Here is a 13876-nt window from a genome sequence, read left to right on the forward strand (position 1 = left end):
TAAATAATATTAGATGCCAGAAGACAATAGAGCACTGCTAACAATACTAAGAGACAACACAACTTCTGGACTTCAGCTAAACTATAAATCATGTTTATTAACAGAAAAAGAAATTTTCAGACATATAATGACTCAGAATACCTCCTTTTTGTTAGACTATTCCTTGAGAATGTGTTTAAGCAAGAGAAGGAAATAAATCTAGGAAAACAACCACCATAGGTTAATGCAGAAAAGCATTAAATATGAAGTCCTAGGTGGATAACTGAAATAAGCCTTCTATAGGCAGAACACAGAGTCCCAAAAGATTTTATAAAAAAACTGACATGTTACAGCAGAGTACGAAAAAAAATTCTGAAAGGCATGAGGATATGATAAAAGAACAGAATGCTAGGTAACTAACAACAGCAATGCCCTCTCAAAAAAAAAAAGGGGTTATAAAAGAAAGCCATAGACAGATGACAAAGTCAGCGTGGTTCTAGAAGAAAGTAATGTACCTTAACGCTAACCCTGTAAGCAGTAAGGAGAATGGAAGCAATAAATAAAAAGATGTAAAGCAATAAAGAGAACAGAAGACATTTAAGATGGTCAAGAAAAGTTTATTATGTTCCTACCTCCAAAAAAAGAAAAAGAGGGTAATCAGAAACTGCAGGAAAAACAGAACATTTTTTTACGTTCTTACCTCAAAAAACAGGGCAATCAGAAACTGCAGGAAAAACAAGACTTTTTTTTTTAAGAAGTTATGATACCAAATATAAAACTTTCAAAAAATGTGACATGGTTTTAAGTACGTAGGTGAAATAGAGAAAAGAAAGAGGCTTTTGCATATTCTTCCTTTGAGTGACGACATAACATTGAAACCTTAGAATATGAATTAATAACTTACTAGCTGGGTCTGCAGTAAACACAGCTAGCCATAAAATTTTAGAATCCACTTATTGACAAGGCATGTAAGACCTAACGATAATTTTAAAACAGAATATGAATTAACCCCAGCAATGTGTAGAAACAGCTGACTGAAAGAAGAAATGAGGAAGAGGATAAAGTAGGGGTCATTTAACTATTCAGAGAACAGGTAAGAGGAAGGAATACCTGCTATCATACCAAAAAATCAAAACCTGTATGAAAACATGACATGTACATCATACATATATACAACTATTATATACACAAGATTAAAAAATTTTTAAATTAAAAAAAAACCCTGCCAAAGCCTTTTTAAAAAAGTATTATAAACAAATGGGTTTTGCCTCTCGTAAAAATATATTTGCCTCTGGGAAGGAAAAGTGGGCAGGATTTTCCATTATTAAGTCCTGCTGTATTATCTGATATTTAAAAACCTCTGTACACATATTTCTTTAACTTCAGAGTTCATAAATCCAAAGATAAGCTTCAGTAGCAGTGTCCTTGGTAACTGAAAAGCTTCTCACATCGATTCCATCATTTTCTGCAACAAGAAGTTTTCACTAACACAAAAAGATGGACATTAGCATTTACATTTTGGTTCATTCAATTCTAATTCAAAATGCTTTTGAATGCCTCATTTAAGAATATGTAATCCCAATAGAAATAAAATTTGATGGCACCTCAGATGAATTATTAAATAAATGATGTTGGTACAGCTGCCTAACTACTTGGGAAAAATGTAAATCTCTTCCTCTATATTGAAGCCAATTCCAGGTAGATTAAATATGTAAATACTGAAATCACAGAAGTACTAAGAGAATGTAGGTGAGTATTTTATAACACTGAATAAGAGAAGGCTCTTCTAAGCCTACTGCTAAAGGAGAAACTTCAAAAGGAAAGATAGATCATATAAACAAAAACTTCTGTGAGTAAAGAAAAAAAATACCGAAGCTGAAAGACAAAGAGAAAAACTTGGAACAGAAGGGAAAAAAAGCTTAATAGTCATAATATATATGGGATTTTTACAAAAGAAAAACACCAAAATAGAAATATATATAAAGGAAATTAAAAGGAAATCACCAAAGACAAAATAAGAAACCCCTCAAAAAATAGCAAATTAAAATGAGACATTTTGGGGTTGGGCGTGGTGGCTCATGCCTGAAATCCCAGCACTTTGGCAGGCCGAAGTGGCCAGATCCCTTGAGGCCAGGTGTTTGGGACCAGCCTGGCCAATATGGTAAAACCCCTCTTTACTAAATATACAAAAATTAGCCAATCATGGTGGCGCACGCCAGTAATCCCAGCTACTTGGGAGGCTGAGGCATGAGAATCACTTGAACCCGGGAGGCAGAGGTTGTAGTGAACCAAGATCGCACCACTGCACTCCAGCCTGGGTGACAGAGCAAGACTCTGTCTAATAAAATTTTTTTAAATAAAATAAAATGAGACATTTTTATCCAATCAGATCAATATAGTTAAAAATGTTAGTGGAGAGTATAAGAAAAAGGGGAACTGTATTATTATATGAGTGGGTGTATAAATTGGTATATTTCTGGAAGTCCATTAGAAATGCGTATCCTTTGAGTCTTTAGGAATTTTTACTAAGAATATAAACACACATGGCCAGGTGCAGTGGCTCACGCCTGTAATCCCAACACTCGGGGAGGCCAAGGTGGAAGGATCACAAGGTCAAGAGATTGAGACCATCCTGGCCAACATGGTGAAACCCCGTCTCTACTAAAAATACATAAAGTAGCTGGGCGTGGTGGTGCATGCCTGTAGTCCCAGCTACTCAGGAGGCTGAGGCAGGAGAATCACTTGAACCTGGGAGGTGGAGGTTGCAGTGAGCCGAGATGGCGCCACTGCACTCCAGCCTGGCAACAGAGTGAGACTGTCTCAAAAAATATTAAAAAAAAAAAAAGAAAAGAAACACACATATGCACAAACATACGTATCTACCAAACATCCATCCACATACAATCAGTGGTATGCTCTATATATTTTACCTCTGGCTTGAGGGTCGGGGAGGTGGCTGATTTTAGCTGATTTCTTTGGTATAAATACACCTAACACAATTTCCAGTTACTAACGTGACATCACACGATGTGGAATTAGAAAGTGATGCTAATGATGGCCTTTGTGAACAGGTACAAACTGGCTCCAGCACACCAGTATCATGTTTTGAAAATACTGTTTACATTGAAAACCTGGGAAAACATTACACTAATAAAGAGTTGGTAAGGGTCAAGGCAGGAGGACTGCGTGAGCTCAGGAGTTCAAGACCAGCCCAGGCAACACAGTGAGGCCTACAATTAAAATTAAAAACAACAACAACAAAAAAAAACAACTAGCCAGGCATGGTGGCAGGCACCTGTAGTCCCAGATACTTGGGGGTCTGAAGTGGTAGGATCACTTGAGCCTGGGAGGTAGGCTACAGTGAGCCCTGATCAAGTCACTGCACTCCAGCCTGGGTGACAGAGTAAGACCCTGTCTCAAAGAAAAAAACAAAAACAAAACCAAGAATTGGTTAAACAAATCTTGATACAACCATACAGTAAACTACACAGTTGTTTAGAAATGATACAGCTGCATCTTGATATAACGCATAAGCCTAAGGGAAAAAAAATTCCCAAGTTTTAAAGTAAACATCACACAAACAATGGATTTTTGTAAAAAGATTATTTATTTATATATAATTTGAAAGGTTAATATGCCTAAATGGTGGCTTTCTGCCTTTTTTTTTTTTTTTTTTGGAGACAAAGAAGCTCTTGTCCCCCAGGCTGGAGTGCAATGGCACAATCTCAGCTCACTGCAACCTCCACCTCCCGGGTTCAAGCAATTCTCCTGCCTCAGCCTCCCAAGTAGCTGGGATTACAGGCAGCTGCCACCAAGCCCACCTAATTTTTGTATTTTTAGTAGAGATGGGATTTCACCATGTTGGTCAGACTGGTCTCGAACTCCTGACCTCAGGTGATACGCCTGCCTTGGCCTCCCAAAGTGCTGGGATTACAGGTGTGAGCTACCACACCCGGCCTGCCTTCTTTCTACTCTTCCTTTTTTGTTTTTTTTTCCTTTTTGAAATGGAGTCTTGCTCTGTCACTCAGGCTGGAGTGCAGAGGCACCATCTCAGCTCACTGCAACCTCACTGTAACCTCGGCCTCCCGAGTTCAAGCAATTCTCATGCTTCAACCACGTCAATAACTAGGATTACAGGAGCGTGCCACCATGCTAATTTTTGTATTTTTACTAGAGACAGCGTTTTGTCATGTTGTCCAGGCTGGTCTTGAACTCCTGGACTCAAGCAATCTGCCCACCTCAGCATCCCAAAGTGCTGGGATTACAGGTGTGAGCCACTGCGCCTGTCCTCTTTTTACTCTTTTGTATTACTTTTTTCAGGAAACAAATGATGGTGATTTTTGGGGGGAAGATTACAGAACAAAAAATGTATATAGTATTTAACAATTTAGTAAGATTTCAAGATTCGTCATCATCCTGCAACAAAAACTGCTATAATCTAACAATGCGCAGAACTTTCAAATAACTCCTGGGTTTTTATCATCCCACCACCCTGCATTCGTACATAATTTTCTCAAAGTATTTTCATGCATTTCAAGTACCTAAGATTATTCCATACTTAGCTCAAGTATCATTCTCCTATGAGTCTTAAGTTAAGGTTTACATTAGTTCATTAAAACTCACTTCTGGGCACTTATTTTGAATTGCTTTTTTTTTTTTGAGACGGAGTCTCGCTCTGTTGCCCAGGCTGGAGTGCAGTGGCCGGATCTCAGCTCACTGCAAGCTCCGCCTTCTGGGTTTACGCCATTCTCCCGCCTCAGCCTCCTGAGTAGCTGAGACTACAGGCGCCCGCCACCTCGCCAGGCTAGTTTTTTGTATTTTTTAGTAGAGACGGGGTTTCACCGTGTTAGCCAGGATGGTCTCGATCTCCTCACCTCGTGATCCACCCGTCTCGGCCTCCCAAAGTGCTGGGATTACAGGCTTGAGCCACCGCGCCCGGCTAAATTGCTATTTTCATAGTCTAAGCAGGCATAAATCATTTTCGGTCTCATTAAATTAGATTTTTCAAAGTACTAGAGAGTGAGTTAATCTACATTTGTCTTAAGAGTCTGAAACACAAAACATGTTAGCACAATATGAATTACTGAGGCTCGGTACTACGGTACGTTACTGGTTTCATGTAGCAAATACTGGTTACCTAGTATATGTCATGAGGACAAAGATGAATAAAATAGTTCCTGTCTTCCAAAGCACAACTCAAATATTAGTAAAAAATAAAAACAGGTAAACAGAACTTTAATGAACAGAACACTGTAGCAAAGTTACCTAAGGGAGGAAAGAAAAACTTAACAAAGGAGGTGACGTCCAAATTAAGTTTTGTTTGGTTTTGGTTTTGGTTTGAGACAGGATCTTGTTGTGGAGTCCTGGGCTCAAGTGATCCTCCTATTTCAGCCTACCAGGTAGCTAGGACTAAAGGCATATGACACTGTACTGAGCTCAAGCTAAGTTTTGAAAATGTATTAAGTTTGCTGTGGGACGGTAACCCCAACACTTTGGGAGGCTGAGGCAGGAGGATCATCTGAGGCCAGGAGTTCAAAGCCACCCTGGGCAATATGATGAGACCCCCATCTCTACAAAACTAAAATACACAAAACATTTTTTGAATCAGATGGGCATGGTAGTGCACACCTATAGCCACAGCTACTTGGGAGGCTCTCCTGAGCCCAAAAGTTCAAGAATACAGTGAGCTATGATTGTACCACTGCACTCTAGCTCTGGGCAACAGAGTAAGACCCTATCTCAAGAAAAAAAAAAAAAAAATAGTGCAAAAGCAAAGCGTTATGATAGACTATGGTTTGGAAAGTGAATTCACTATGGCCGGAGAAGACTAAAACCAGATACGTCTAGAAGAGGTACAGCTGACCAGATTATGAAAGATCCTTGTAAACCACACTAAGGGATTTGATCTTTTAATGCTGCAGGCAGTTAGGGCACAGGTTTTTAAAAAATAAGTAAAAATTAAATTTGTGTTTTAGAAAAATGCCTCACTGTGATAACTGTGTGATGACTGAACTGAAACGAGGAACTGACAACTAAAATATTTACTTAAGGGAGCCCAAGACAAATGGTTTTCAAACTGTGCTCATTTTTGTAAGCAACCAACTAAAAAAAAGTAGTTTTGTTTATTTGAGGAAAAGAAATATTTACCGTCGTCTTTTGAAGGGTGACTTTGGCATATCTGCTGTAGGGATCATCTGTTCTCCTGGCCTTACCCACATTATAGGTCCATCATCACTCTGGGACCTACACTGGAGTCGGAGGCTGGAAAGTGTACCCCAGGGCAAAGTCATCTAGAAATCAGACGGATTAGTCACATTAAAAAATGGTTTCAGTGATTTGTAAGTTAATCCCCCCCACCCAAATAAAAGTTCTAAGAAGACTTTTTTACAACTGTATATAAAGAAACAAATGCTACATAGTAATTTATATTAAAAAGAATAATTGAATTTAAGTACTTTGTGCCAATATTATTACATCTAAACATTTCTATGCAAAACACTGAATAAATTTAATTTCAATAGGCAATATTAGCTTAATACTCTTCAACATATAAAGGGCCCACTTAAGTAAAGATCAAAACTTTAATAATCTTAATTAACACTCACTTTCAGAAATGGTGATTCTTCTAACATATCAAGGAACTCTGGGAAATAATCACCAACTTCTTCATCTACTGCTCCAACAAGACTTATCTGCCGCATAGGACCTGCTCGGTAGGTGCCACAGCAGTATGTCCTGTTGACCTAAGATAAAATGAAAGGGGGAAAAATGGACTGAGGCACAACTATAATATAATTAAAGAATTAAAATAGGTTATTGTTTCCAATGTTGCCATTTCTTCTACAAACTAAGAACTGAATGGTCAATACCTTGAAAAAAGTCAGAGAGGCACCCAAGCACACTGACAAATACACTAATACATTTGCCACAAGCAAATTTCAATGTGTGAGTTAGCTTGAACATCTCAAAGAAATATTGAAGACATTAAGATCTATTTAATACTTAAACTTCTCTAAAAATGATTTTTTTAACTTTGTAATATTTTAAGTATTTTAGAGTGTGATTTTTTATTTAAGAAAAAAAACATGTAAAAGTAAAATCATCAGGGCAGGGAGAAAAAAAGACCATGGTCAGATTAATCTTCCATGTTCATTTTGTACTCCCTAGCTTTAAAGTCTTCACTTTAGCCCAGATATCAGGATACTGGGCTCACTGTTACCAAGACAGACCAATCTTTTTTTCTTTTTTTTTTTTGAGACGGAGTTTCACTCTTTGTCCCACAGGCTGGAGTGCAATGGCGTGATCTTGACTCACTGCAACCTCCACCTCCCGGGTTCAAGCGATTCTCCTCCCTCAGCCTCCCAAGTAGCTGGAATTACAGGTGTGCGCCACCACGCCTGGCTAATTTTTGTATTTTTTTAGTAGAAACAGGCTTTCACCACGTTGGCCAGGCTGACTTCAACTGATCCACCTGCCTTGGCCTCCCAAAGTTTTAAGAGTACAGGTGTGAGCCACCACGCCTGGCCCCAATCTTTTTTCTCTACTCAACTTACAACACACTTATTTCTACCTCCAGTGATTTTTCTCTTGAATTTGGCCAATCTGGAATGTCCTCTTTTCTGTCAACCCAAATCGTATCCATCTTTCAAAGAGCAGTTCAAAAGCTCTTTTTTTTTCCAGAAGTCTTTCTGGTCATACTCCATGATCTCTCCCTTCTCTGAAGTCTAATGTTACCTATGGGCAACATACATTTTCACTGTATCAACTCTCTAGTGAATTGAGGGCATATCCTATACAAATATGTAGCCCAGAGCATCCTATCTAGCATTTGAATGGAATCTATCAATTAATTCCATACAATCTGATACTATTCCTCTAGTCATTTCATGTATGTTCTTATCTTATGTAACCTCCAATACATAGCAATGGACTAGACTAGAAATACTGCATTTAACCAGAATTTCCACTTCAGATCAGTTACCTAGCATTTTCTACCTCTGTTAAAATGCAGATTAAATTTAAAAGCCTAACATACAGCTGTGCCTTTATATAAAATGGCTCTTTATTGAACATTAAAAAAAATTGAAAGAATCTACCGTAATGTTTTAAATACCACCTATTTTGCCTTAATAGGAAACAGTCTACATAAACGACCATCTAGGATACCTTACCACAATTCTTCACCATTTGTTCTTCAGCAGCGTTTTTAGAATCAATTTTTTTTCCATAGACAATTTAACATCACCCACACATGTATACACAGAAAAAAAGGCCGTAGATCTTGTTCTCAAATAGCAGGGGTGAAGATTTCTTAATTCCTTACAAATCCTCCCCTCAAGATCACTTCAGATGATTCTTAAGCAGCAGCCACCCAGGCCAGAATTACTTTATATATATTCATATGAATTACTTTCCGTAAGTTTTGTATGATCATCATGCCATAAAACACCATTTATGGAACAAAGGCTCACCATGGGATATAGAGATAAGGAAGGGGAAGAAAGGGAAGTCTTTTTAAATCATTTTTCGAACCTTTCTAAGCACTCTAAAACAACTAAAGTAGATTTAACCTTCAGCAACATTTCTAGGAATCATATGCTTTTAGGGGTAATAAGAAATATCAGTCTCGGCCAGGCATGGTGGCTCATGCCTGTAATCCTAGCACTTTGGGAGGCCGAAGCGGATGGATCACGAGGTCAGGAGTTCAAGACCAGCCTGGCCAAGATGGTGAAACCCCGTTTCTACTAAAAATGCAAGAATTAGCTGGGTGTGGTGGTACATGCCTGTAGTCCCAGTTACTCGGGAGGCTGAGGCAGAGAACTGCTTGAACACGGGAGGTGGAGGTTGCAGCAAGCCAAGATCGCGCCACTGCACTCTAGCCTGGGCGACAGAGCAAGACTCCATCTCAAAAAAAAAAAGAAAGAAGTATCAGTCTCCCCCAAACACCTCTCCCAACTATTCCCAGTCTCAGAAATTCCTTTCCTAAGAAAGGCTTTCACTCTATACAGGCATTTTATGGGACAAATGTCCTAAAGACCTATCATAATCTTTTTAAAATCTTTTTCCCAGCCAGAAGTGACTCTTAAGACCTATCATAATTTAAAGCTGCCAAAACTCAAGACCAATCCTAAAGAAGTACACTGCCAAGTGGCAGTTTTCAATTCACTTGGCCTGCTGGCTTTGAGGTTATGCAACTCAATGCATTATTAACTTGACGGAATTCATATTACTTTAAATTTTACACACAAAGTGAGACTGAATTAATATTCTTATATCACACCACACAAGTTTACCTAATTCAAATACCACTAAACTCAACAGCACTGAACTTGAAGACAACTTAAAAAGGTAAACACCTAGAATAATTAACATGTGACATGAATAAATATGAAGCATCTTTTCTTATTTGTAAAGAGAAAAAAAGTAAACCTAAAAAGGAGGAGGGCGGGAACAACAGAAGACAAAGACAGGGTATGACCACAAAATATAGCAACCTCATAATTTTGCCAAGACCAACTTGTTTGTTTTCATATATACACAAAGAAAAACTTCTCATCTTATGAGAATCTTCAGGTTCACACCTTTGTGTGAGTACCAATGTTATATCCACGAATGACAAAGAATTAACAATGTTCAATTTTTATTTCCTGGCAGAAGAGCCATCAAGTAAACAACTACGCTACAAAATACTAGGCCTGGATTTTGAAAGCTGCAATGTATAAAGCCTATTTGGATAACTGTAGCTAAGTTAGCCTAGCTGGAGAAAGCCCTTATTAGTAAACCACAACCTTCCTGTTTTCATTCCTTTACTTAGACTTCTGGCTTTCTGTGACCTACGTTTTTTTCTCTGCATCAGTCCCCTCCTTCTTCCAGCTGCTTCCATATCTAGGCTAAACCTCAAGGTTCATCCCTCTCTCATAAACACACTCTCATCCTCTATCGCAGTCCTTCCACCAGTCCTGCCTGCAAACCCCAAGCGTGAAACATTCAAACTATCAATCACACCTCTGGACTTTTCCATTCCATAAGCCAATAAATCTCTTTCATCATTTAAGCCCATTTTAAAATTGACTATCCTGCAACTTGCCATCAAAAGCAACATGATATACCTTTTTCACATAAAAATCCTACTTCTGTAATATTAGTCTGCATTACCTGTCTCTACTGCCTCACCTCACCTCACCTCTTATTCACATCTCATACCATTGCAATCAGGCTTCTGCCCACACCACTTCCCTGAAACAAATCAATGATGACCTCTTCACAGCCAAATTCAAGAAATGCTTTTCAATCACCTGCTTTCTTGATTTCCCTTTCCAGGCTTCCTCCTCTCCAAAACGTGGTTGTTGCAGAGTTGGCCCAATTTTCATTCAACATATTATCTGCGGGTGGTTTCAATTATACTACAGATGTAACTACCACCTGTACCCTACTACATTCCATATCTACATCTCTAACTTGAAACTTTGCCTCAGATTCAGATCTTTACATACAAATGCCTCCTGGGCAGCCCACAGACACCCTCGAATTTAATACCTACAGAACAGAGCTCGTTTTTTTGTAAGGTTCCCTTCCCCTCCCAAACCTTCATTTTCTCCTTCTGTATGTACTTCGCCAGTTAATAATATTCATTTTCTCAGGTCCTAAATCAGGAATTGATAAATCCCTCTTCCTCATCACTTAATCAAAATCTATCCTTCTAACTAAATCTGCAGTACCACTGCCTTAATTCAGGAAATTATCATTTCTCACCTAATTGTAAAACCTCTTAACCAGTATCCTTGCTTCAGGATTCCCATCCCCAAAAGCCATCCTACATACTGCTACAAATAATCTAGGGGAAAACATCTTATCATTAAACCTTCCCATTTTAAATCCTTTAGTAGCTCCATACTACCTATAGAATCAAACTAGAAAATCCTTTTCAAGGAAGACAAAGCCCCTCCTGATCTATTATTCCAAGGGAGTAACAGACCAACATTTGCCACATTCTCCACGTTTGCCACATTCTAAATATACATTTCCCAAATTCTAAATAATTTCTGCTGCCTCTACAAGTTTTCACATGTTATTGTCCACCTCTACAACTCCTATTATTTCCTTGATGGTATAAAATGACTCAAAATAAGGTTTCAAGCTCAAAGAACTGAAGTACATAATATTTACAGATTTTAGATAAGTGAGATTTGGAGTTATAACTAGATCAAAAAAGGTAAGGAACAGATGCATAGATTTGCAAATTGTCTATAACATATACTTTTTTAAGTGACTAAGACTTGAGAGAGAGAATAGAGAGAGACAGAGAACCAAGAACTGCACTTAAAACAGGTATTAGGAGGAAGAGTTAGCTAAAGGAATTGTGAAAGGATGAAGTAAGAAGTAATGCAATTAAAATGATGTAAGAATAACATTTCAAAAAATGGTCAAGGACAACTATTTTTTTAGGAAAAACAAACTGGCTGTTATGAATAGTGCTGCAATAAACATGGAAATGCAGATCTTCAACATACTGAGTAAATTTCCTTGAGTTGGACATATACCAAGAAGTGGAATTGCTTGGTCATGTGGTCGTTCTATTTTTAATTTTTTTTTTTTTTTTTTGAGACGGAGTCTCGCTCTGTCGCCCAGGCTGGAGTGCAGTGACGCGATCTCGGCTCACTGCAAGCTTCGCCTCCCGGGTTTATGACATTCTCCTGCCTCAGCCTCCCGAGTAGCTGGGACTACAGGCGCCCGTCACCTCGCCCCGCTAGTTTTTTGTTTTTTTTTTTGTTTTTTTTTTTTTTTTTTTAGTAGAGACGGGGTTTCACCGTGTTCGCCAGGATGGTCTCGATCTCCTGACCTCGTGATCCGCCCGTCTCGGCCTCCCAAAGTGCTGGGATTACAGGCTTGAGCCACCACACCCGGCCTCTATTTTTCATATTTTAAGGAACCTCCACACTGTTGACCATAATGGCTGTACTAATTTAGATTGACATTAACTGTATAAAAGTTCTCCTTTTTTCATATCCTCACCAGCATTTATTTTTTGTCTTTTTGTTAACAGCCATAACTGGGGTGAGGTGATGTCTCATTGTAGTTCTGACTTCTATTTCCCTGATGATGAATGATGTTGAACATTTTTTCATATACCTGTTGTATGTCTTCAAATTTCAGAATGTCTATTTAGGTCTTTTGCCCATTTTTAAATCAGATTATTTCATTGTTGTTATTGGGTTGTTTGAATTCTTTACATAAATTTTAGGCCACAGGACAGAAAATACTATCTGGTCCTTAATAGAAAAAGTTTGCCAACCCCTAATTTAAACCACTTACAAAAGAAATCAAGCAATATGTTTGAATACAAACTTTGTGAAAGAGAACAATCTGTATTATTCAATATTATATATCTGTAATACAGAGTGCCTGGTATGTAGTAATAAATATTTGTTGAATTTCTGTATGTTAGGGCTAGAAATGAAGTAATCAACCACAAACTCTGGCAAAAAGAAAAAAAGCGAGGGAGGAGGGGAGAAGAACTGCTGATTACCAGTCTATCACTTGCATTAAAAAATTTAATAAATGCAAATATTTGTTACATTTAAATAATAAACAGCATAACAACGAACAGCAATTATGACCACAAATTCAACATGCACCAATTTTCAACCTTTCGAAAAGGCTGACAAGAAGAAAAAAAAAAAAGAGAGAGAGAGAAAAATAAATAAAACAAAAAAACATTCACCAACTGCAGGAAACTAATGCCAAACAAGCAAAGTATTCCTTCCTTTTAGTAAGAAAACTTTCTGGGCATATGGCCAATGAGCTAGGCTCCCTGACAGCTAGCTGTGGCCTGTACCTAAGTTTGGGCCAATAAGACAGTCACATAACTTACATATGCAATCTTCAGGGCATACCTTTATAAGGAAGTGGCTTGCCCTCCACTTCCTTTTTCTCTTTTGAGGGCTGAAACACAGAGTGGTAAAGAGCTAGTCTTACCCATGCACATGACAACACCAGTAGGAATGACAAAAATTAAAGACAGAAGGAAACTAGGATCCTGGATGACAACAAGGAACAGAGTTGCTTACCTCTGGAATGCTAAACAAGAGAGAAACTTTTGTTCTAGCCACTGCACATTGGTCCTCGTTGTTATGGTTGTTTAGCCTATATCTTGTATACTTTGTAATGAGGGAGGCAATATTCTGCCTTGCACAGAGATATCATCTGGGGTGTGATCTCCTGATCTGGGCTAAAAAATATCTATAACTAGGGCACACCCAAAATATAACATTTAAAGTGATTAGGGACTTGCAAACCATACAAAATGGAGGAAGAATTCAATAAATCAAAAGTATTTCAAAAGTATTTAACTTGAAAAGATTAAAGGAGGGACACAACAGTCTTCAAATACTTGGAGGCCTGTAACGTGAGTTACAGGAAAGCAGGTGTCATTCATTTACCACAAGTTTATTGTACAGTCATGTGTCACCTAATGACAGAAATATATTCTGAGAAATGTCATTAGGCAATTTGTGCTTGAGAACATCACAGATTGTACTTACACAAATCTAAGTGGTATAGCCTGCTACACACCTAGGCTATATGACATAGCCTATTGCTCCTAGGCTACAAAACTTACAGCATGTTATTGTACTGAATACCGTACGCCAGTGGTCCCCAACCTTTTTGGCATGAGGGACCGGTGTCGTGGAAGATAATTTTTCCACAGAACAGGGTGGGGGGTTGGCGGGCATGGTTTTGGATGAAACTGACCCACCTCAGATCATCAGGCATTAGTCAGATTCTCATAAGAAGTGTGCAACCTAGATCCCTTGCATGCATAATTCACAACAGAGTTCACACTCCTATGAGAATCGAATGCTGCAGCTTATCTGACAGGAGGTGGAGCTCAAGCAGC

At 38.4% G+C, this 13876-nt stretch overlaps 1 protein-coding gene across 1 annotated transcript in view; it reads right to left on the bottom strand.

Moving 5' to 3' along the window:
- RSBN1 (round spermatid basic protein 1) overlaps positions 1 to 13876 on the bottom strand; it is a 51312-nt gene that overhangs the window by 9440 nt on the left and 27996 nt on the right. The window contains exons 3-4 of the mRNA XM_010371984.2: positions 6585 to 6722; positions 6127 to 6269 (exon numbers count right to left, since the gene is read on the bottom strand). Coding sequence (XP_010370286.1) covers positions 6127 to 6269; positions 6585 to 6722 — 281 coding nt within the window. The remainder of the gene's footprint in view (positions 1 to 6126; positions 6270 to 6584; positions 6723 to 13876) is intronic.

This window comes from Rhinopithecus roxellana, chromosome 8 (genome assembly GCF_007565055.1).
Source record: "Rhinopithecus roxellana isolate Shanxi Qingling chromosome 8, ASM756505v1, whole genome shotgun sequence".
NCBI classification, from domain to species: domain Eukaryota; kingdom Metazoa; phylum Chordata; class Mammalia; order Primates; family Cercopithecidae; genus Rhinopithecus; species Rhinopithecus roxellana.